This window comes from Pelobates fuscus, chromosome 6 (genome assembly GCF_036172605.1).
Source record: "Pelobates fuscus isolate aPelFus1 chromosome 6, aPelFus1.pri, whole genome shotgun sequence".
NCBI classification, from domain to species: domain Eukaryota; kingdom Metazoa; phylum Chordata; class Amphibia; order Anura; family Pelobatidae; genus Pelobates; species Pelobates fuscus.
Window position 1 is genome coordinate 78,236,863 of NC_086322.1, and position 26,727 is coordinate 78,263,589.

The window sequence follows — 26,727 nt, forward strand, 5'->3', positions numbered from 1 at the left end:
GGCCACTATAGCAGTTTGACCATTTGTAAAAGTAGACACTCAAGGGTATCTCATATAGTGCATATTGTGCCTTAACATGCCCCCATTTTTTCACCAATGTATGTCAAAGTTTGTGGTAAAAAATTATTTTGGCCATTTTTAACATCCGCATTACTTGTTTGCTGGGCATTTTGTATATTTGACATGTGCCACCATGATCAAAGCCCAAATACTATGCTCAGCTAAGTCTTCAGAGTAAAATGACACCCCCATTGTATGTCTTTGGCACTATTTCGTGAAGGTAAAGCGCCATATAGGAGACCTGTCCATTTCGATATTTACAGTAGAATTTTGAGAGACGGATTTGATGGGCCTATGTTTCAATTTGGGCCACTATAGCAGTTTGACTGTTGGAAAAAAACCACAAAGGCCTATTATTTGTAAAAGTAGACACTCCAGGGTATCTCATATGGTGCATATTGTGCCTTAACATGCCCCCATTTTTTCACCAATGTATGTCAAAGTTTGTGGTAAAAAATAATTTTGGGCATTTTTTACAACTGCATTACTTTTTGCTGGGCATGTTGTATATTTGACATGTGCCACTATGACCAAACCCCCCAAATTATGCTCTGCTAAGTCTTCTCAGTAAAATGATACCCCCATTGTACGTCTTTGGCACTATTTTGTGAAGCTACAATGCCATATAGGAGACCTGTCCATTTCGGTATTTACAGTAGAATTTTGAGAGACGGATTTGATGGGCCTATGTTTCAATTTGGGCCACTATAGCAGTTTGACCGTTCGAAAAACCCCCACAAAGGCCTACCATTTGTAAAAGTAGACACTCCAGGGTATTTCAAATGGTATATTTTAAACCCTAGCGTAGGATCATTTTTTTGTTAGTTTGTACCAAGTCTAGGAGCAATTAGCATTTTTTCTGCCTTTTTGACACACTTGGAGATGTTACTGTATATTTTGCAATCCTTATGTGTGTTACGGCAGTATAACACCTATTATGTTGCTCAGCTATGTCCTCTTAGTACAACAATACCCCCATGTGTACCTTTTTCAGGGATATGTGGATGTTGAAGGGTCACATTGGAGACTAAGCCATATCAGTTTTTTTCAAACTTTGAATTTTGACGCTGGGTCCATGTGCAATTTTAGAGCATCTTAGCAGGCTGATTATTCAAACCACCCCACAAAGACCTACCATTTGTAAAAGTAGACACTCTAGGGTATTTCAAATGGCATATTTTAAACCCTAGCGTAGGATATTTTTTTTTGCTAGTTTGTACCAAGTCTAGTAGCAATTAGCATTTTTTCTGCCTTTTTGACACACACTTGGAGATGTTACTGTATATTTTGCAATCCTTATGTGTGCTACGGCAGTATAACACCTATTATGTTGCTCAGCTATGTCGTCTTAGTACAACAATACCCCCATGTGTACCTTTTTCAGGGATATGTGGATGTTGAAGGGGCACATTGGAGACTAAGCCATATCAGGTTTTTTTTTCAAACTTTGAATTTTGACGCTGGGTCCATGTACAATTTTAGAGCAGGCTGATAATTCAAACTAGAGAAACCAACGTGTAAGCGCTGTGGGATGTAATACAGACAATATGGCAGCGCTTAAACTAACAATGCACACAGAAGTGTGTATAAAAAGACAATAGTTACCAGAAAAAAGCGCGCTAAATTGATCTGTAAATATAAAGAGCAAATAATAGTGCAGACAATCTGAATGAGCATGAATGAAAAAAGGGGAATATGAGAGAAAAAACTCACATGTCCCAGAGAGGGGATTCCCCGACTGAAGATTGTTCCAAAGTATATGTCCACTGGCAGTTCAATAGTGCTGTGTGAAAAAGAAGGGCAGGACCTCCAATTGAATAATATCACAGGCAATGTATTTAATAACAAAAGTTAAAAACCCTTACTTGGGATCTGGTGGGTATAGACTCACAGAGTCACCCACATAAAAGCATGTAAAACAATCAAGGATGCAAATCACTTACTGGTTTCGTTCCGATCACGTGGTCCGCTTCCGGGTCCGCCTCTCTGATGACGTACGTGTGAGGCGTTTCGCCCACCTCCACAGGCTTCCTCTGACGACGTCATGAAGTTCCAGCCCTCTTTTTGAGTGCATATCTCCTCCCCCTTTGTCACTCCATTGGTTGGGGGGCGTGGTTATCTCGATCGCATTTAGCTAGTCAATTACTAACCTATGTATAAACTTCTATTGAACTTCCTACATCAGCTACAAAACTGATCCTATTATTACACACAGTCTGAAAACAGCCAGAGTGTCAGTATACACCTATTATTGGGTCTAATACTATATGAATAAAAGCTCTGCAAACAGATAAAATCTTAGATGGCATTTCTACATATTAGATAAAAATGCTATCTAATATGTAGAAATGCCATCTAAGTACAATTGAGTACTCAGGAGGGAATCAAAACTATCTTGAAATTAAATGAGGAAGTTCTTAAATATAAGAACCAACTCATTAAATTCAAACGTCAAAAGATGGAGATGGTTCAGTTGGATTACCAAGAAGGCACTGTATACCGATGGTTAACAGGTGAACACAAAGGAAGACCAAGAAGATTCCGTAAGAGAGTTGTAAAACCCAATGTAACAACTATTGATGTTACATCTGGGGAATCAGCTTCAGAGGGTGAAGCCAATCAAGCCGGGTCCAACAGACCAGCTTTTTTAGACCAAAACAGGGATCAAGACAAGAGGTCACCTACTACCACGGTTACAAGGAGCAAAGGAAAACACGTAGCAGGAACAACACCAGACGTGGACAAAAAGGAAAATGCCACTGGTCTCAGAGGGAAACCACCAGTTCGCAGGTAATCCCTGTATTCAATCTATCTAAACGTGATTTGACTGCCCCTGAAACTCAATTGTTAAGCAAGGGTCTTTCTTTCATACCTACGGCACTCCCTAATCCATTCCAATGGGAGATAGATCTTTATAAATTTGGCCGTTTAATTAGATTGAAGGATTTTTTTAAAAAATCCAACGATCACAGACATAGAGCCAACTAACACAAGTACTTCATACCAATTTAAACCATCAAGCACTTTTGATCCTCCTGCCACACATGGTTCAATTAAAACATTTTTGTCTACAACTAAATGGGAATCTGAAATAGTTTTCAAAAAACATCGATCTAAGCATTCCAATGTCACAAGGGCTCAACGGAATATGATTAAGAATTTGTCTACTGACCCCTCAATAGTGATTCGCCAGGCGGACAAAGGAGGTGGGATAGTAATCATGGAGTATGAAGCCTATGCCATGGAGATTAGACAACAATTAAGTGACACTAAAACCTACCATCGTTTAGAGGATGATCCCACAAAGGCAATAGCAAGAAAAATTGAGGACGCGTTAACATCTGGACTATATGCTGGGCACATAGATCTTGAACTCTATCAATATCTGAAGAAGGAACAACCACGTACACCTATCCTTTATACCCTGCCGAAAATTCATAAAAATTTGACGAATCCTCCGGGACGTCCAATCGTGTCGGCTACACAAGGCATTTTGGAACCCATAGCCAGATATTTAGATTATTTGTTCAAAACCCCAGTTACTTCCTTAGAAACTTGCATTAAAGACACGCCTGATCTTCTCTTAAGACTAAAACAAGTTGGTACTTTTAATGGCATTCTGATGACATTGGACGTTGGCAGTCTCTATACTATTATCAATCAGCGTAGAAGGCATTCAAGCTATGCGTAATCTGCTTACCCATTCACAATACTATAAAGGACCCGCTGTCGAATTTGTGTTAGAACTGTTGAGCATTACTCTCGAAAACAATTACTTTCGTTTTGAAAAGGATTGTTTTTTACAAATAGCAGGCACATCAATGGGAGCTGCGATGACTCCAATGTATGCCAATACATATATGCATGAGTATGAAACCGAACACATTCTTCAGACATATGCACATCAGATTATCCGATACTTCAGGTTTATTGATGATGTCCTAATTCTATGGGGCGGAACAAGACCTGAGGCTGTTCAATTTATGCATAATTTAAATGATCTACCTACTCCAGTAAGATTCACTTCAAACATCAGTGAATCAAACATTCAATTCCTTGATATTGAGATCATGATCGTTAACCAACAATTGGAATACACATTATTCTCCAAACCGACTGACCGGAATACACTACTGCATTTTAGCAGCTTTCATCCCACACATCTGAAACAGTCGTTGCCTTACTCACAGTTTTTATGAGTTCTAAGAAATAACTCACTTGGAGTAAACTGTGAACAACAACTCACTCAAATGTACGAGAAATTTCAGGTGAGAGGATACCCCAGAAAGGTTCTTGATGATGCCTTGTCAAAAGCCAAGTCAATATCTGGTCCAGAATCAAGGAATGAAGGTAAAGCTGCGATAACTAGATGTAGGTTTTCAACACTATTGAATACCGCAAGTTCAGAATTTAATTAAACCATCAAGAGAAATTGGCACACATTGGAGCTGGATCCCACACTTCCAGAAATTTTCCAACATACACCTATGCTCTGCTACCGAAGGAACAGGAATTTGAGAGATTTGTTGGTTAAGACTGATCCTCGACACTGTTATGAGAAGATGAGAGTGGGGAACACTAACGTTGGGTGTGTAAGATGTTTGGGGTGTGTGACATGCGGTCATCTCATTCCATCTAAAATCTTCACACACCCCTATACAGGACAAGTGTACAAAATTTGGCAGCAGATACACTGTCGTACAGATCACGTAATTTACAAATTGACTTGTCCATGCGGATTAAATTATGTGGGTAAAACAGACAGCTCTCTGTGAGAGAATCAGAGGCCACAGATCAAGCATCCGGCTTGCCTATCGGGATGGCAAGTCGGACAAACCTGTGGCCCGGCATTTTTTAGAGTTGCAACACCAACTTTCCTCATTGAGATGCATAGCCATAGAACATGTCCCAATGCCAAATCGTGGGGGCAATAGAGCCAAATTACTATTACAAAGGGAAGCCTATTGTATTCACCAATTAGGAACATTGTCCCCTAAGGGTCTCAATGAGAAATGTTCTTTTAGTATATTCTTATGAGATAAGCATTTTTCTGATAACATAGAATTGCTTCCTTTGATAATGATATATATAGGCATAAATAGTTATTGGATTCACCAATTAAGAACAGTGTCCCCAAAGGGTCTCAATGGAAAATGTTCTTACACTACATGCTAAGAACGTAGAATTGCTTCCTTTGACAATGACACATACAGGAAAAAAGAGTTTCAAACTAAGTGTAGGACAGCTATTTTGATTTTGGTTGCTTTTATATATTTTTGATTTTACATTATTATTTTTTAATATATAGTTCATTCATATTTTGGTACATACAGTTTATAATTAAGCATGGGATAAATAACTGTTGGACAGATCAAATTTTCTTATTTGTATGCTATACATATTTACACACTAGACATACTCTCAATAAGAGATTTGTTCACTTATTTTATTTATCACTCTAAGGAGCAGGACTATATTCATTCCTCCCTACTATAATAATGTTTATCACTTACTGCTTATGATGTTTTCATATTTATTTTGAAGACGTTGACACAACACTGTACTATATTCAATTTTGTGTTTAACACATGAGTTTCACATCATTAGCATGAAGTGTTTTTTCTGGTTTAAAACCACTCCTGACCTAAAGTCACCTTTGGGATTTATAATATCCCACTTCTTTGAGTATTTCACATATTCACTAATGCACTTAAATATGTGCATATACTATTGGATATAGATTTATTTTTAGAAATATGTTTATGTTTAATATAACTTGAATTGTTATTCCCAGCATCGGGACTGCTCACTCCCGTGAGCCTAAGGTGTATTACGCCGTTAATTTCCGCTAATTTCCGCTGGAAAAGCGATTGGAATAATACAGATTGAAATTGTCCACTTCTGGACACCGTAGTAAAGAACTACAACCAATGGGACGTTGGCGTCCTTGGTTGCTTAGCTCCTACGAATTCTGTCCAATCAGAATGTGAGCGGCGGTCAGGTGACCAACCCGGAAATTAATCCGGACGTGACACCCGTGGCGGCAAACGGTAACGAGCAGCCCCTGATTATCAGCTGTATGTAAGTACTTTAATTAATTGTTTATTCGTTTGTTCCCTATGTACGAGTGTATTTTCATATTGTGACTTTGTATGTCCTGATGAAAGCTCCCTAGAGGAGCTGAAATGTCGAAACTTCTGAACAGTAAATTATTGCCGGTTTTCTGCTACTTTCTATATATATATATATATATATATATATAAATATATGTAAACAATGTGCAACTTATTCTCCCTGGGTGTGAAAATCTTTAAAACAGTTGCCAATACAAAGGCCGGGCTGAGAGAGGCAATCAGGGCAATAAAAGCTGGTTTTCCGTCCTTATGCCCCTCTGGTATCACAACCTGCACCTTTTATGGGGTGTCTTCTTTTTGGGGGTTGGTGGTATCCGGAAACAGAAGTGACCTGTCTCAACCCTTCTGCTGCTAGGCCCAGCTGATGGTTCCCCACTGTGGCACTCAGTGAGCAGCCCAGAAATAAGCTGAAACTGGAAATCCAGAAATGTGGATTTAATGTCAGCATTTGCCATTTTGTACAGAATAAAGGCATTGTGAGTCGCCATTTGCATAAGGTAAATGCCAAGCTTTTTTGTACCATGCCCTGGTCTTCCTCAGTATTAAATAGGGTTGCAGCAGTTGGTCGGACAGGTCAACTCCCCCCATGTGCTTATACTGCCTAATGCAGACTGGCACCCATCTAATTTCTTGTCTGCCACGAACTGCGACTCTTAGAGTGTGCTCAGTATGCATAGATGTTAGCATGAACACCTCCTTCTTATCTTTGAATTTGAGAGCCAGCAGTTCGTCCTGGCAGAGAGCAGCCGTTTCCCCCCTCTTGAGCTATTTTTGTGCCAGGGCTTTTGGGAAACCGACACGTGTCTTTCGGATAGTGCTGCAGGCCACAGTTTCAAAGCAATAAAGCATCCTAAGAAGAGGGATGCTATTATAGTAATTGTCTATAAATAAATGATACCCCTTGTTTAGCAATGCGTTAATTAAATTCCATACGATTTTTCCACTCGTCCCAATGATATCCGGGCAACCTGGGGGATCCAAGTGGCTGTGTAAACATAACCACTGGCACTTTCACAAAGTTTATACAACTTTATCCAGTCTGCCCTTGTATTTCATTAGAGACTCATCTACACAAATATTTTTTTGTGGGGTGTACATTGAGCCAAACTGTCTGTTAAAGTGGGAAATAAGGGGGCGAATCTTATAGAGATTATCGTATTGAGGATTATGTCTTGGGGTGCACTTTGAATTGTCGCTGAAGTGTAAAAAGCGAAGCATTGCTTCATATCTGGACCTGTTCATGGTCTGGGAGAAAATAGGGGTGCTGCATACAGGATTTTTGGACCAGTACATCCTTGTTAAGACCCCTCTGGCATAGAGGAGTAAAAGCGCCGTTTAGCTAAACTTCCCCTCTGCCAATAATGCAATCTCCATTCGTATCCTCCAACCATACGAACTGCAACCAGGGGAATGTATCAGTCTCCCGACCGGGACCCGTACGGATCCCAAAACTCACGAATACGAAATCCACGAACCGCGGCTAACAGCCGATCAAATATAACATCTAATCGGCTTACGTACCCAATAATCAGTCTCTAGCCGTGTAGTAAATATCCCCTCCAATAACGAGACCAAGCTCCGCATTGAGGGTAAAACAAGAATTGGCTTTACTGTGGGCTACCCGCCCGTATTTATGCAGGTCTCCCACTTGGTGGACACTCCCCTAGGGGACCAAATGGGAGACTGTAATGGCAGACAGACATATGGCACTTTTAGACATTCAGGCACAAAATATTCCCACAATGCATTCCGGTTTCCTCCCCTCTGCCCTGGAGATAATCAAGAAGTAATTCAATTATCTCCAGGACAGAGGCAAATCGCCATTTTAAATTATACATAAAACCCATGTAAAAATGAATAAGTTTATAAATACTGAACATATTACATTCGTGCAACGTATCCCCAGATAGCCTGGATCTGAGTGCATATTCTTAGCGAATAGCGCTCAGATCCCATACGTACAGTTCAATCGCCATGGAGTCAAAGTCTCTTACAGTCTTTCGGTATGCGATTGACTCCATGGGACGGCTATCTGGGTTAAGTCCATCCGTGCAATCCAAACTCCCGAACAGCCGGTGTTCGTATGCCTTGTCGACTGAGAAGGGCGGTCGGTAATTTGACCGCTGGTCTTTCGCATGGTGTAAAATGGCTGCCGCCTCGTGGTCGGCATACGAATGACGACCACCCTGAATACGGTTGGAATGGAGAGGTGTCTGCGGTTAACCACAACGTTCTAATTGGGGCCAAGAGGTTAACCAGCAGCACACTTCTCTCCCGGGTGGGCGTCCGTTCGGTAGTTTTAATCGGTTCTTTCAGGAAATAAACGAACAGGGGTATACGGACAGGCAAATAGACGAAAAGGGGCAAACAGACGAACCAGCAATCTTAGGCTATACAGATGGGTCTGTCACAATCCTGATGCTGGGTTTTTAAATAATGCCCATTAGCATTGTTAGTGCCCAATTTTTTTTTCATTCTGGCACACCGGTGGGGTACCAACTCCCTTGCCTGGCGATGAGACTCCAATCATTAAGTGTCAGGTACTGCATAGCATAAAGGTTGGTCTGGGTGACTATATCCCCTAAAATATCATTCCCCAAGAATAGCTGCATGAAATACAGTGCACTGTAGTTCGTGACGTCCAACTGAATTCCAGGCGTGAAATCATTTAGGGGTTCCCAGTCATCAGCGTCATGAGCCAGGTCAGGGGACTCGGCGCTTACAACAGAGGGCCCTGCAGTATCTGGCACAGTCTCATCACCACTCTCAGAGGTAGTGTCTGTGACGTCAGAGTCGGATGTTAGTATATCATAAGCCTCCTCAGCAGTGTACCTTCTAGACATTATGAAGGTGTAACTTTAACAAACTTTTTTTAAAACTGTTTTTCTTTGTTAGTTATTTTTTACTTTTTTCTTTTTTTTATCCTTTTTTTCATTTTTTTTTAGTTTTTTTTTTTAAACTTTTAAAAACTTTTCAGAACTTTTCAGAACTGTTCTAAAGTTTTCGTCTCTAACTAGCCTAACACTCAATTTCCCAAATTCCCACTAAAGTCCACCCACTCCAGCTAACTAAGGAATTAACGTTAAATTAATTAAATAACAAATTAAATAAAATTAACCCATAAGGGTTAAAAAAAAAAAAAATAACCCTTTAGGGTACAAAAAAATTAGATCACAGTTAAATACTGTGATCAGTATACTGATCACTGCAGCCAGTGATAAAAAGGGCAAGGACAGGGTTAACACTGTTTTAAAAGTATTAAAATGACTTTTATAACAGAGATACTCTTTAAGCTAAAATGGCACACAATGTTGCAGCACCGATCCGTCTCTCTCTACTTCTCAAACCACATAGAGGTGGAGGGAGGAGGATCAGGAATCCCAGCAGCACTGTGATCACTGTGACAGCCACATGTGCTGGGGCAGCTCTATTGGCGGTTGCTGGTCTGCCTCTGACATCGAGGCACCCAGCAACAGCGTTAACCCCATGATCGCCGCTATCGCGGCAATCTGGCGTTAACGTTAGTAAATGACGGAGATTTGCCATCAACAGTCCTTAACGCATGGACAAGCTTGACGGAAAATCTCAGTCTTCGGTCGGGAAGGGGTTAATAAGGCAAATTAGGCTTTATGAGTCAACTTTCTTTATTTTTCTTTACAATGCAAAAGAAAAAAGTAAAGTCATGTAAACACAATGTTGGCAGTGAAGTAGTAAAATCTTATTGAAAGTTTGTACTAATGTAAAAAAAAAACCAAGCTTTATTACTTTTATCGTCTTTTATAATGATATCGTGGTAAGTAAACCTAACAAGATGTAGTTCCTTCATCTCTTTTCCCCAAAGTGCCAGCTCTTCTTTCACACCATCATTAACATTTCAATGGGCCAGCATGAAGCTCTTAACGTCACTACACAACAAGACTTCATAATTTCCACGAAGCTTTTACCACCTGGAGATTTCCAACACTCCACAAATGAATGCCATAATCAAAGCTCAAACAATGAAAGATCAGTGTTAAGCATGCATATCGCTTTCTTTATAATCCTCAGGATCAGTCAGGGTTGACCATATGTGAAGTTAAAATTCTATTTACTTTCTAAAACCCATTTTATTAATATGTTTAAAAGCACTCTGCTTTGAGAATGTCTGTGCAAGTCAATACGTTTTCATATAACATCTGGCTATAAGTAGGAATAGTTAACTAAGAGCTCAAACAGCCTGGCATATATTAAGACAAAACAGAGCTGAACTGAGATCATGGCTTCACAGATGGCTTATTTGCACCATACTATAGACAATAGAGTAAGCCTCTTCTGGACTATCCAAACTGATGCTGTAGATAGCCTACAATATTCTTTATATCTATTATTATATTATTTTATTATTTATATAGCGCCATCAGATTCAGTAGCGCTGTACAAATCTATGACATGGGTATACTATATGAATACATTTCTAAGAAAAAAATGCTGTATTTGTGTAGCTGTGTGCAGCTCTTTCTCCAGTATTGAGCAATTCATATAATAATCAAGTCAGCAGAAAACGGTTTTAACTTTCCTACTCATTCTTTTTTGTAACTTGCCAGCAATCTGTAAAACATAGGTATCTATCCTTTTGGCTTTCCATGGGCCGTGTTGCAAGGGGAATTGTCTTGGGCAACACATCAAATATATAATATAGTTAATGTATATAAGTAATTTTGATATTTCAAATGTTTAGTAGACAACTCCCTTATTTGTTATTCTTATGTGGGATTGTCATACTTAAGTATACCAAATTAAGGAGCTATCAACTAAACACACACATGTATATACATATGCACACATAATCACAGATACACTCACACACATACAATCACAGACTTAAAACACAATCACATACATACGCACACATACTCACACATAATCACAGATTCACATACACAATCACAGACCTTTACACACAATCACATACATACACACACACATAATCACAGATGTACACACAAAGATACACACAATCAAATGCCTACACACATACAATCACAGACCTATACACACAATCACAGACCCACACACACCTACAATCACAGATGTATACACACAGTCACATGCATACACACATAATCACAGATATATATACACAGTTACAGACCCATACACAAACACACATACAATCACAGACCTATACACACAATCACATATATCCAAATACATAATCAAATATACACACACACACGCAAACACACACATACACACATACGATGACAGCCCTACACACACAATCACAGACCCACATACATACCCAGACCTAAACACACAATCACATACATACACACAGACATACACGATCACTGACATTAATACACAAAAATCATATTCATACACATTTAGTACTTAAGAGGTCCAACCAGCAACCTTTCTCTGGGAGGGATGGAGTGGATCATCGGCTGCTGAGCTGAGATCTCTCTCTCTATGCTCTTCCTGCACACGTCCCTAACACACCTAGTTGCCGGCTCACTGAGGAGAGTGCAAGGGAGCTTTGCAGGAGGAGCACAGTATGTAAAGGATTCCCTGACTCCCTCGCCGCCTGACAACCCGGCAGTACTAGCCCATGGGTTGGACATGCATGCTGTAAAGGGTTAGGCAAGTTAAGACAATTAACTCATGTTTTTAATGTATTGCATAGTAAATATATCAATAATATAAAATAATAATAATAATAATAATAATAATAATAATAATAATAATAAAAAATAATAAAATAGTTGCATATTTTTAATGTTTTTCGGTACACTACTTAGTGGGTCTGCCTGGTGCTGAAGATAGATCTAAATCACATCTGGATGAGATGCTCCAATCAGTAGCATCTCATTCTGGTATATGGGACTGATCTGAGACTTGATACCATAATTAGTGATGTCACGAACATAAAATTTTCGGTTCGCGAATGGCGAACGCGAACTTCGGCAAATGCTCACGAACGGGCGAACCGGGCGAACCGCCATAGACTTCAATGGGCAGGCGATTTTTAAAACTGACAGGGACTCTTTCTGGCCACAATAGTTATGGAAAAGTTGTTTCAAGGGGACTAACACCTGGACTGTGGCATGCCGGAGGGGGATCCATGGCAAAACTCCCATGGAAAATTACATAGTTGATGCAGAGTCTGGTTTTAATCCATAAAGGGCATAAATCACCTAACATTCCTAAATTGCTTGGAATAATGTGCTTTAAAACATCAGGTATGATGTTGTATCGATCAGGTAGTGTAAGGGTTACACCCGCTTCACAGTGACAGACCAAACTCCCCGTTTAACGCACCGCAAACAACCGCAAACAGTCCATTTGCACAACCGCAAACTCCCCATTTGCACATGTTTTAGTGCCAACTAGTCTAACTACTAATATAGTTGAAACATGCTACTTTTATTCATGTCAGACAACCATGCAGGCCAGAGTAACAAACATGCCAGGGCCAATCATAGTTAACCACCTCAGATAGTAACATGGCTCCCTCTATATAAAGAGTAAACATGGCTCCCTCTATATACAATGTAACATGGCTCCCCTCTATATACAGAGTAACATGGCTCCCCTCTATATACAATGTAACATGGCTCCCCTCTATATACAGTGTAAACATGGCTCCTCTCTATATACAGAGTAACATGGCTCCCTCTATATACAGTGTAAACATGGCTCCTCTACATATACAGAGTAACATGGCTTCCCTCTATATACAGAATAACATGGTTCCCTCTATATACAGAATAACATGGCTCCCCTCTATATACAGAGTAACATGGCTCCCCTCTATATACAATGTAACATGGCTCCCCTCTATATACAGTGTAAACAGGGCTCTTCTCTATATACAGAGTAACATGGCTCCCTCTATATACAGTGTAAACATGGCTCCTCTACATATACAGAGTAACATGGCTTCCCTCTATATACCGTGTAAACATGGCTCCCCCTATATACAGAATAACATGGCTCCCTCTATATACAGAGTAACATGGCTCCCCTCTATATACAGTGTAAACATGGCTCCTCTATATATACAGAGTAACATGGCTCCCTCTATATACAATGTAAACATGGCTCCCTCTATCTACAGAGTAACATGGCTCCCTCTATATACAGTGTAAACATGGCTCTTCTCTATATACAGAGTAACATGGCTTCCCTCTATATACCGTGTAAACATGGCTCCCTCTATATTCAGAATAACATGGCTCCCTCTATATACAAAGTAACATGGCTCCCTCTATATACAAAGTAACATGGCTCCCCTCTATATACAGTGTAAACATGGCTTCTCTCTATATACAGAGTAACATGGCTCCCTCTATATACAGTGTAAACATGGCTCCCCTCTATATACAGAGTAACATGGCTCCCCTCTATATACAGAGTAACATGGCTCCCTCTATATACAGAGTAACATGGCTCCCTCTATATACAAAGTAACATGGCTTCCCTCTATATACCGTGTAAACATGGCTTCCTCTATATTCAGAATAACATGGCTCCCTCTATATACAAAGTAACATGGCTCCCTCTATATACAAAGTAACATGGCTCCCCTCTATATACAGTGTAAACATGGCTTCTCTCTATATACAGAGTAACATGGCTCCCTCTATATACAGTGTAAACATGGCTCCCCTCTATATACAGAGTAACATGGCTCCCCTCTATATACAGAGTAACATGGCTCCCTCTATATACAAAGTAACATGGCTTCCCTCTATATACCGTGTAAACATGGCTTCCTCTATATACAGAATAACATGGCTCCCCTCTATATACAGTGTAACATGGCTCCCTCTATATACAGAGTAACATGGCTCCCTCTATAAACCGTGTAAACATGGCTGCCTGTATATACAGAATAACATGGCTCCTCTCTATATACAGTGTAAACATGGCTCCTCTCTATATACAGTGTAAACATGGCTCCTCTCTATATACAGTGTAAACATGGCTCACCATGGTGGGGGCCCTATAAAAGAATAATGGGGGGGACCTACTGTCCTCCCCCGGCCCCCACCCCTGAGCTGCGGGTGAGGGCCCCATAAAAGAATAATGGGAGGACCTACTGTCCTCCCCCCGGCCCCCACCCCTGCATGGTGGGTGGGGGCCCTAAAAAACAATAAGGGGGGGACCTACTGTCCCCCCGGCCCTCACCCCTGAGCGGCAGGTGGGGACCCTAAATGAAAATCCCTCCCTCCCCCATCAAAGGTGACTAGGGGTCCCCAAACCCCTAGTCACACACCCAAATAAAAAAGCCCTTACCTACCCCCCTCACCCTAAAAAATAGTGAGGGGGGAATAAAATTACTACTCTGTAAATTAAAATTCAACTTACTATTCAACGTCTATATGCAGTTTAGAAAGGCGTTGATTAGGTCCCAGACAATTTATCCACTAGTCTCAACTATATTTGGGCAAACTGGTGGATCTTTTCCTTCACAGGCACAGAAGGTGTACACTTAGCCACTGCTACTTTCACACAGTTTGCACAATTTCATTGTGGGATGTATTGTTTGAACCCCAGTCTACTCTTATATTTTATCAGGGACTCATCAATGCAAATATTATTTGGGTGAAATTTGGGAATGTATTTTGAAAAGGTATGTATTTTCAAGATTACAATTTGGGGGCCATTTTGAATTGCTACTGAAGTGCATGAATCACAGTATGGCTTCATATCTGGGCCTGCTCATGGTCTGGGAAAAAAATGGGGCTATTACATACTGGGATCTTGGACCAATACATCCTAATGCAGGCCTTTTAAATTATGCTCATTAGCATAGTTAGTGCCCAGAATTGCTTCATTTCTGGTACACTGGTACAAGCTCCCATTTCTGGTGATAAGACTCTCTTGGTTTTGTGTTAGATACTGCTGTGCATTAATGTTTATCTAGGTGAAAAACTCCCCTAAGATATCATCCGCCAAGAATAGCTGCATAAAATCCAGCATGCTAAGCTAAGTCATCCTAAATACCAGGAGTGGCAGTGAACTCAGGCATGTCAAGTGTGAAGTCAATAGGGGGTTCACAGTCATCAGCACCATAAGCAGTGCCAGGGGAAGCACTAATTTCTACTGAGGGCCCTGCAAAGAGCAGTCACCAGCATCACTCTCTGTGGTAGTGTCTGTTGCCTCTGAGTCGGCCGTTTAAATTCTATAGGACCCTTGGCATTAAACTTCATAAAGCATGGTTTGAAAATAAACTTTGACTAAATAATGTACTTTTTCCTTTTTTTAAACTTTTTAAAAACTTTTTTTTACTTTTCACTTCTAACAATCCTAACACTAAAGTAGTGATCAAAGGGCAGGCAAAAGGGTGTTTTTTTTTTTTTTTTTTAAAGAATAGGGCTAAAGGGGATCTGTATACTTTAAAACAAATTTCTTCACATAGGGACACAAAGTATCACAGAAAGAACTGCAAACTGATCTTTCATACATTTTAGTACTTGACAGAAGTTTTTCATTGGGTATCCTCGAGGTAGGACTCACATGATGAAAAATTTACATTCTGCATCGTGAAGGGCTTAATATATAGGATGCAACTTTGCCTCGGCAAGTTACTTCGACACTGAACTCTTGTGTTACCAGAAACACATTCTGTGTCATGATATCGCTTCCAGTCATGCATCAGTTGTGGATCTTTACTTTTGCCACAGCATGAACTGATGACTGCATTTGTGAACCTCTGAGGCCCACTTACTTTCAGAGTAAAAAGTAAGGGAAATATATTAGACTAGGAAGAATATCACACAGCAACAGATCTATTTCAAGCTATACTTTAATCTTGCAGAATAAGAAAGTATTCTCATTTATCTTAAATAGAAGGCAAATATGTGTGAAGCAAATGTCTTAAGCCCTTCATGACAGACAACTTGCCAGGAAAGTCATGATATAATGGAATTTGCCAAACCCTTGTCATTAAAGGTTTAAGCAATGTCAAAATGTAAGCTTCAGGACAGGCGTAATACATAACTATTGATTTGATTTCAGCTCATGCTATTCCCTAAAACTTGAAAAATGTTTCAGGAAAATAAACACATTTATGTGCTCTAGAAACGTTAAAACATTTGTAAAGAATGAAAAATATTTCACATTGCAAATAAGTTATTTCCAATAACAGAACCATTACTGCACAAATTCTGTTAACAAGCTGCTAATTGTAAAAAAAAAAAAAAAACATACTGCATCTAAAAGTTAGATATTAACTAAAGGCAATTTAGTAGCATTTTTCTATTATACACAGCAGGAAACCTTGCCAGAGTAGATCAAGCCAAATTTAAAAGTAAGTGCTATAAATTATATCTTTTTTTTCCCTGTGCTTTTAGCCTTAAATCTGCATTAAATCGAAAACACTGACAATAAATCACGAAAAACTTAACAATGTCTATTTTATACTCCGATCACAATCAAACTTTAATAAATTGTATTATTTTTCTCCAACAGACCCTTGCAGGTACCTCTGCCAATGTAAAAAAAAAAACAGATTTAATCGTTCTGTAGTATAGTTTGAATTCTGTACATCAATTAATTTTAAAGACACTGCCTCCGGTAAAATAATAAAGGTTAGAAATGTGTTCCATGAAAGAGGAAGAAAAGGGGAGAGTACATGATGAGCTTTCATGAACCATTTGTAAATGCAAAGGAACTGCAGTTTGTCTGAATTTGGGACAACCAGGTGATTGTACAAATTCCCAAATGCCAAGCTAAATTGTAGCTGAATCGCAAACAAAACAAATTGCTCAATGGACAAGTATGTTAGTTTGATTTGTGGTTTGGAATTCCACTCATGGTGTCAAAAATAAAATGATTGATGGGGAAAAAAGGTGACTTATGGCTAGGGGACAGCCACTAACATTTTTTTCCGCAGATTAAGTGAGAAGTAAACAATAGAGGTCAAATAAGTTGGAACCGTAAAATATCTATATTTATATGTTGTATATTTAATAAATATATAATACATAAATAAATATAGATTCATGGCAGATATATTCTTTTTGGACTAAGTGCTTTGGCCAAAACTATTTTGTTTTGGCATTTACATCTCTCTATTGAAAAAAAAAAAAAAAACTACGGTTGTGTTAGATAATACTGCCAAAGCATACCACAAAATGAAAATCATCTTTTTTTTCTCATTTGAGAAGCAAATAAACACTATTTCAAAACATAAAAAAAAAAAAAAAATCCTGTTCAAATATAAGGGAAATGTATTGGAATCATATTAATGGTTTTAGATGTTTAATTCTAATTTTATTTTGAATTTTTTTTTTCTAACTGCTGCAAATTCTATAAATTCAGAATTCTTAAATTCTTCTATATGTCATCTGCCTCGTATTACCACCTGCTATTGTGCTTTAAAATGACACGGCAGGCTCGCATAACTTAAGTACACGTGATATGTTCTGGCCTTATTGATTTTGCATCTTTTTTCACAATCATATCTCTTTAGCCTTCGGTTTCACAGCCTTTTGCAGTGCAACATAGCCATTTGCTCCCATCTTTTCTAAATGTAATTTCCATGTCAGACACACTCTGAGTGCATAATCAGCTCAACCATTGAGATATGGTTGTGAGCAGAGTTGCTAACATGACTGCACCTTACAATAGGTCCCTTTTCTCTTTATTACTTTGATATACTACACAGATAAGAAGAGAACTGTGATGTAGCTGTGGTTTGGAGTCAAGTCAGCAGCTTAGCTCACAAGCATCTTGGATTGGCTTAGTTAACAATTTACTTTGCAATCAGGAAGAAGCTTTAAAAAAGGGGTGGTATGTTTAAGGGTAGAATTATAATGCAGAGGGTTGCAATATTTTTTATTGTAAAACTATAGAAATAGTCATGTAATTTTTTTCTCTTCCAGTTTGTTAACTGAACAACTTGAAAGTTTTGTATCCTAAAGACGCAATAAGGTCACCACTACAAGATGTTGATTTTATATCCATTGGTCATCAAAGCTTAATTTATAGAAGACATCCAAATACATCTGTTACCATTCAAAGTGATTCACTGTTTTATTCATGATCGATTCATAGCTCATTATAGTGTTCTATTATTGAGTGTAATTTTTGTTTATTTAAATTGCATTTAGAAATGCACTTGAGACCATTTTTACACACTTTGGATAATTACTAACTATTAAGATGATTGATCGGTTAAGGACAGCCACTAAATGTATTTTTGATTCATAGAACAAGTGAGAAGTGACCAATATTTGGAGAAAAAAACAGGAACAGTATAAAAATATATATAAAATTTATAAGTACAGATAACTTTTTTACTCCTCCAACTCCTCTTTTTTTATGCTATTGGTTACTTTTTCTCAGTTGATCTGTGAACCAAATGGAGAACAAAATATCCCATCAGTGTATTGAAAATTGTATACATCATGTTTATATTTTGCAATATACTGATTGTCGTTTTTGCGCCTTTTTGATTTCTCCAAATCTTTTTCTGGAAAAATTTTGCATAGACAACATTGAGACAAGTTGACCGTCACATGGAAAACTCAAACTTATTTTTTTTTTTTCAGATGAATTGATTCTTTGCAAGTTGTATTACATGGATGATTTCTATAAATGTGCTTATAGAGTGTCAGACATACAGACATAATTATGATGGTATCTAAAGAAAGGTACATTGCCCAAAATGCCATTGGTTTCTTTTTGAACATCTGTAAGTAAGGTATGTTCAACAAGCTGAACTTGGTGGTGAATGGTTAATAATAGTGTGAATTCAGACTCATTCATCCACAATGAAGTCACCCTTTGAATAAATAATCCTCATTTAATGGAAAAGTATCACTATTTCCTTCCTACATATATACCTATATTAGAATGTTGTCATTTCGTCAATAGAAACATAGAATGTGACGGCAGATAAGAACCATGCAGCCAATCTAGTCTGCCCAATTTTTTTTTAAATTCTTTAATCCTTTCTAGTAATTAAACAATACAGTAAAAAGGATTCAGCATGCAAATGTATTGTTTTGATCTAACAGTATGTTCATGTATCCCAGATTGCAAATAAATACTATGCTTTAAGATATTTGTTTTCCTGGCACAATAGCTTCCCCCTCCCTCACCACATCCCTCACCCCCTCTGTGGTGCAAAAAAGTGGTTAAAATCCCCTTCTGTCACCTGGACCCAGTGTTGATGTTCCTCGGTGCCTAGCAGCCTGTAGATCGTCTAGTGACGGTCTAGTAGACAGCCACTAAAGGTGGAGTTAACCCACAAAGGACATTGTTGCAGTTTCTTAAAAACAGCAAAATTTAGCTTTGTAGGGTTATTGGTGCTTGGATCAATGAGCTGAAGTAGTCTGGGTGCCTATAGTATCCCTTTCATTTATTTTTCTGAACAAAAAAAGGTAACTAAAGTAGAAAGATAGATGTCAATGATAGTTAAATAATGAATCAATGGACAGACTTTGCAGCCTTACCCAGGCTTCAAAGTCGATTGTTCTTATACAATTTTGTATATGTGTGAATAATTGTTTTCAGACATTTCTAGAGGTATGTTATGAGTGAAAGATATATGCACGGATGATACAATTCTAGGAAACATTAAATTGTTTCTATTGCACAACTATTTCTATTTTAACTTGAATCGAAATAACTGGGTGTTCATTTTCTGGTTTGGCATGTTGTAACAGTATAAAAACGGCCTTGCTACTTATCGCATGATTCCTGTCAACAGTTGCCACCGAAGAGATTCGCACTAAATCAGAAAGAATGAGCTATGTTGCCATGAAATAAATTAGGACGGTGTATGGTAACAATCACATTATTCATTTACCTGCACAGTTCTTACAAATGACAACCCCTAGGTTGATAGATGCCCAGTCAGGATTTGGAGCATTACAATCTGCACAACTCCTGTTCGATTCATTGAACCAGATCTTTTCTGCTACTTCATAATCAGCTAGAGTTTCTACTACAGATTGCTGCACTGCTTCCATCCACTCTTGTCTCTTTCTTTCTGACTCTGCTGTAAAGCTGTAAAAATTGGATTTTGTTGTAAGTTATTGAACCTTTCATTCAGAATCCCTACTAGTGCAGAACATTTTTTTAGCATTGTTTTATTTAATACTGTATGCTTATGTGATTTCACATTTACCCTGGGGAGGTTTGCATCAGATAAGTTACACAATTTAATCTAGATGTTGGTTAGCAGTGCAATTGAATCGTTTTGGGCAAATCGGATTTTGTCCATGTGGTGTTTTGGCTCAGATGAATTTTGTCCGTGTAATTATTTGGGGAAATAAGATTTGGACACCATCTTTGTAGAGGGTCATAAATATCTTACTGAAGAGCAGAGTGAGGGGGGAGATATTTATGACCCTCTACAAAGATGGTGTCTATTTTCTACCAAACCTGTGTCTTATCTACACTCATGTCGCTTTAACCCCTGTATCACAACTCAACTTTGAATTCTATGTGTCGTCTTGCTCAGAAATGCCTCAGACTTGAGAAAGGGAGGTTATCCTGAAAGCTTGTCATTAAAAAATTCTGTTAGTCCAATAAAAAAGGTATTACAAGATACGAATTGTATCTGTTTTTTACATCTACATCACTGGACTAATATGGCTACAATCTCTACTATATATATATATTACCGCTCCTTCTTTGTTTACCTCTATTGGTCACTTTTGCTCTTTTAATAAAATCATCATTTAGAGGCTGTCACCTAACCATCAATAATATTTTTTTTCCATCAATCATCTTTTGTTTAACAATAAGGATGGAAATCGGAATCACAAAACAAGCAGAATGGCTCATCCATTGTCTGTCTCATATGTTTTTGTGATTTGTCTATGTAGCTGTAACGAGAATATACCCCTACACGCAGGATCCAGCCAAACAGAAGACAGCACAGAGGAGAGATACGTCTACCGGACCTTAGAGTGGCCGGACTCGACGTAATAGGAGAAGTACAGAGTCAGGAACGATCCGAGGTCAAGGGCACAAAGAGACAGCGTAAACGAGAACTAGCCGGGGTCTGGTACACAGGAATCAGCAAGCCGGCAAACAGTACAGACAAGGATAAAGCGAAAACGAAGTCAGAATACAAAGTCAAGGTCAAATACGGAGAAACACAACTGAACACAACAAGCACTAAAGGGAACTGTAGCAGAAACCACGATAGGGCAAGGAACTAAGGGAAAAGGGTAAGTATAAGTAGCCTTAAAACTAATGTGATTGGCTCCTGTCACTTCCACACCCCCAAAAGGTAAGTGTATGGGGTGATTGGCATGACAGGAGCCAATGGGAGCCTTTTTGCAATTTAGGCTCCCACTGTCTCTTTAACCCCTTAAGGACCAGACTTCTGGAATAAAAGGGAATCATGACATGTCACACATGTCATGTGTCCTTAAGGGGTTAAGAGCGCGCCCGAGACTCGCGGCGCGCTCTTAGCTGCAGGCGGGACACGTGACCGCAACTCGCGGTCACTGCCCGTCTTCCTGTTTGGAGAGTCGGATGAGCCGCGCGCGGCTCGTGCAGCCTCAGGACCGCGCGCGGCTTGAAGAGAGGACCGCGGCCGGCCCCCGGATAAGGTAAGTAACGCTACAGTACCCCCCCCCCCCGAGGACACGCCCTCCGGGCGGGCAGGACCAGGCCTGGCAGGAAAACGCGAATGGAAAGAGCGCACAAGGCGGGGAGCATGAACAGCATCCACAGAAATCCAACTGCGCTCCTCAGGTCCATAACCCTTCCAATGTACCAAGTACTGAAGCCGACCCCTAAGGAAACGAGAGTCAAGAACAGCAGACACTTCAAACTCCTCATGACCCTCCACAGAGACAGGAGGGGGAGTATGCCGGGTAAAGCGGTTGCGTACGTAAGGCTTCAACAACGAGGTGTGAAAGACATTAGGTATACGCAGATTCTTAGGCAGACCCAAGGCATAAGAAACGGGATTAACCTTATGTATAATGCGATGCTTGCGATGCTTGTCAGCTCTGCGATGCTTGTCAGCCTGAACCTTCTGGCGAGCAGCAGAGTCCACCAAAGAACGCTGAACCTGTTCCCAAGTATTACACAAACCAGCCAAATGCTCATCCAGAACTGGCATGCCCTGTGAGGAGAATGCAGCCGGAAGAACAACGGGATGCTGGCCATAGACAACGTAAAAAGGGCTTTTCCCGGAAGAATCATGAGTGGCGTTATTCCGAGCAAACTCAGCCCAAGGAAGCAGGTCAGACCAATTGTCCTGATGGTGAGACACAAAACAACGGAGGTACTGCTCCAGAGACTGGTTGGCACGTTCAGCAGCACCATTAGACTGGGGATGGTAAGCGGAAGAAAATGAGAGAGAAATACCCATTTCCGAACAAAAGGCTTTCCAGAACCTGGAAATAAATTGGCTACCCCTATCGGATACAATAGATACGGGAATACCATGTAACCGAAACACTTCGCTAGAGAAGATAAGAGCCAGTTCCTTGGAAGTGGGCAACTTGCGAAGAGACACAAAGTGAGCCATTTTGGAAAATCGATCTACTATCATTAGGATGACTGTGTTACCATTCGAAGGGGGTAATTCAACAATAAAATCCATTGATAGATTAGACCAAGGTCTCTCGGGAATGGGTAACGGATGCAACAGCCCACAAGGAACTCTACGAGAGGATTTCATACATGCACAAGTAGAACAAGCACTTATATAATCAGTGACATCCTTGCGTAAGGTATCCCACCAAAAATACAGAGAAACAGCTGACACCGTTTTGGATATACCAGGATGTCCAGCAGTCTTAGTATCATGATACAGTGACAGAATATCCCTTTTCTCGGGAATGTCAACGAACAATTTATCGTTAGGCCTCTCACTAGGTGCCATGCTTTGTTTCGCTTGTATGGCCTGCAAGAGGGACGAGGAAATAGACAATATAGTAGTAGCTATTATCCTGTCTGGGGGGATGACAGGAGTAACATCAACCTCCTGTTTGTCAATAGTTTCAAACTGTCTGGACAGAGCATCCGCTTTAGTGTTCCGATCACCTGGTCTATAGGTGATTATATAATTAAAATGAGACAAGAACAGTGACCACCTAGCCTGCCTGGAAGACAATCTTTTAGCTTCGCTAAGGTAGGATAGGTTCTTATGATCCGTAAATATGAGGATAGGATCCTTAGTGCCCTCTAACAAATGTCTCCATTCTTTGAGTGCTAAAATGATAGCAAGGAGTTCGCAATTACCCACATCATAATTCCTTTCTGCTTTGGACATTTGTTTAGAAAAGAAGCCACAAGGATGCAATGGCTTGTCAGGAGACTCTCTTTGGGATAAGACAGCACCTACCCCTATATCGGAAGCATCAACCTCAAGTATATATGGCAATGAGGGGACAGGATGCTGTAAAATAGGTGCAGAGGCGAACGTAGTCTTAAGAAAGTCAAAAGCCTGAAGTGCCTCGGTAGACCAGGCACGTGTATTGCCATCCTTTTTAGTCATACGAGTAATAGGTGCTACGATAGACGAAAAACCTTTGATAAAACGTCTATAATAATTAGAGAAACCCAGAAAACGCTGGATGGCTTTCAGACCTTGCGGCAGAGGCCATTCTATGACCGCAGCGAGTTTCTGGGGATCCATCCGAAAACCCTTAGCGGAAATCAAATACCCCAAAAACTGGACATCGGATTGGTCGAATAGACATTTTTCTAGTTTGCAATAAAGACCATTAGCTAGAAGGGTCTTCCGAACTGTAGTAACATGTCTGTGATGAGTGTGTATGTCTGTAGAATATATTAAAATGTCGTCCAAGTACACAATAACAAATGAGTGAATAAAGTATCTTAAGACATCATTGATAAATTCTTGGAATACGGCTGGGGCATTGCAAAGCCCAAATGGCATTACGGTATACTCATAATGACCTGACCTAGTGTTTAAGGCTGTCTTCCATTCGTGGTCCTTTTTTATACGTATTAAATTGTACGCTCCTCTAAGGTCTAGTTTGGTGAATACCGTAGCATGTTTGAGCCGGTCAAACAATTCTGTTATTAAAGGTATAGGGTAAGCATTTTTCATGGTGATTTTATTCAGACCTCTATAATCAATGCAAGGTCTTAAATCACCTTCTTTCTTCGATACAAAGAAGAACCCCGCTCCAGCCGGAGAAGAGGATCTCCTAATAAATCCCTTGACTAATGATTCTTTAATATACTCCTCCATGACACGGTTTTCTTGAACCGATAAGGGGTACACCCTGCTCTTTGGAGGTATAGTGCCAGGCAACAAGTCAATAGCACAATCATAGGGTCTGTGAGGCGGTAATTTGTCAGCCTCTCTTTTATCAAAGACAGTCTTTAAAGATAAATACTGAGAGGGTATAGCCGTAGACAAAGGAGGAATGGTAGGAACATTAATAGAATTCATAGGCGTGACTTCAATAGTACAGGACTCATGGCAGGCTTCACTCCATGATTTTATCTGCCCTGTCTCCCAGTCAAAAATGGGATTGTGGGCACGTAACCATGGATACCCTAACACCAACTGTGAAGAGGGAGAGGTGATGACCTGGAACCGAATGGTTTCATAGTGTAGAACCCCTGTGTACATGTGTAGCGGTGCAGTCTCATGAGTAACAACTGGAGATATCAATGGTCTACCATCTATGGCCTCAACGGCCAAGGGTATCTGCTTCTCCCTGATGGGAATATTGTTTTTCTTTACAAAACCAGAGTCTATAAAGTTCTCAGCTGCCCCAGAGTCAACCAGGGCATATATATTATCAACTATACAACTCTCTCCCATATGTAAAGAAACAGGGAGAAGCAGTCGGTTAGGAGGCAATGTAGGAGACTTAGAAATTACACCCAAGGCCAGTCCCCTATAAGGTCTTAGGTGCGATTGCTGGAATGGTTCTAGCTAAGAGCGTCTGGAGAGCCTGAGCTATCTGATCCATACGGTGATCCTGCTCTACAAATCTAGCCTCATGGGACGCCATCTGTTGAGCTAAATCTGCGGGGTCCATGGCCCTATCATAATGTAACGAGAATATACCCCTACACGCAGGATCCAGCCAAACAGAAGACAGCACAGAGGAGAGATACGTCTACCGGACCTTAGAGTGGCCGGACTCGACGTAATAGGAGAAGTACAGAGTCAGGAACGATCCGAGGTCAAGGGCACAAAGAGACAGTGTAAACGAGAACTAGCCGGGGTCTGGTACACAGGAATCAGCAAGCCGGCAAACAGTACAGACAAGGATAAAGCGAAAACGAAGTCAGAATACAAAGCCAAGGTCAAATACGGAGAAACACAACTGAACACAACAAGCACTAAAGGGAACTGTAGCAGAAACCACGATAGGGCAAGGAACTAAGGGAAAAGGGTAAGTATAAGTAGCCTTAAAACTAATGTGATTGGCTCCTGTCACTTCCACACCCCCAAAAGGTAAGTGTATGGGGTGATTGGCATGACAGGAGCCAATGGGAGCCTTTTTGCAATTTAGGCTCCCACTGTCTCTTTAAGAGCGCGCCCGAGACTCGCGGCGCGCTCTTAGCTGCAGGCGGGACACGTGACCGCAACTCGCGGTCACTGCCCGTCTTCCTGTTTGGAGAGTCGGATGAGCCGCACGCGGCTTGAAGAGAGGACCGCGGCCGGCCCCCGGATAAGGTAATTAACGCTACAGTAGCATTTCAGAGTTGCAGGATTTGGACAAATTACCAATTGCCCAAAATTTTTATGTATCACAATTCGTTTGAAACCAAATACACACGTCTATTGGTTAACTAAATTATCTGTGATCTACAGTTATACTTATAATACTGTACAGAACTTTAATGTATACTCTAAGAGTTAAGTTAATCTATACACCACAAAATCACAGATCTCTTTAACAATGCCTGATGTTCTTTCTGCTCTGGGATCAGAAAATGTATATATATACACAAGCACTTAACTCACTAAATTTTTACGTGAAGCAGTTTGAAGGAAATAAACCGATCCACACTCTCTTTGAGTAGTATAGTTTTAATTTTAACCTTCACGACAACATATTTTATACAACATACATTTTATGGTCTATAATAAACTGCTCTAGCACATCAGAGAAACTGAAAAAAATGAACTTTTTGAGAGGGCTATTTAAAAATGTGCACTTTATTTAAAGACAAAATAAATAAAATCTTGGATAAATCAATTATTACTCACCAAAAATTCCTAAAGGGGGTAATGACTTCAAAACCTTTGCGGTCTGTGCTTTTTATGTTTATCATTGCCATTGAGATATCAGTAATGTAAATTCCAGCTTTGGCATCCTGAAAAAATAGAATCAGTGAAAATATTATAGAAAAGTGAAAGAATGTAGCAAGTAAAACAAAATTATGAGGAAGTATGTACTGGTCAGAAATTCAATTATTAGGCACTTTTTATGTTTAAATTGGAGTAATCCATTCTCTTCTTTACTGCTGATTTCCTGCATTTCACATACATTCATTTTGAATCTTTACAGACTGTGGAATTGGAATTTTAGCAAAGTTTAAGCAAAAATGTGATTAACTATCGGGTTTCGAG

General features: G+C 39.8%; 1 protein-coding gene across 1 annotated transcript in view; it reads right to left on the reverse strand.

Annotated features, from left to right (window-relative positions):
- Positions 1-26,727, reverse strand: part of ARAP2 (ArfGAP with RhoGAP domain, ankyrin repeat and PH domain 2) — a 348,358-nt gene that overhangs the window by 182,093 nt on the left and 139,538 nt on the right. Inside the window, exons 9-10 of the mRNA XM_063457861.1 lie at positions 26,365-26,471; positions 19,999-20,198 (exon numbers count right to left, since the gene is read on the reverse strand). Coding sequence (XP_063313931.1) covers positions 19,999-20,198; positions 26,365-26,471 — 307 coding nt within the window. The remainder of the gene's footprint in view (positions 1-19,998; positions 20,199-26,364; positions 26,472-26,727) is intronic.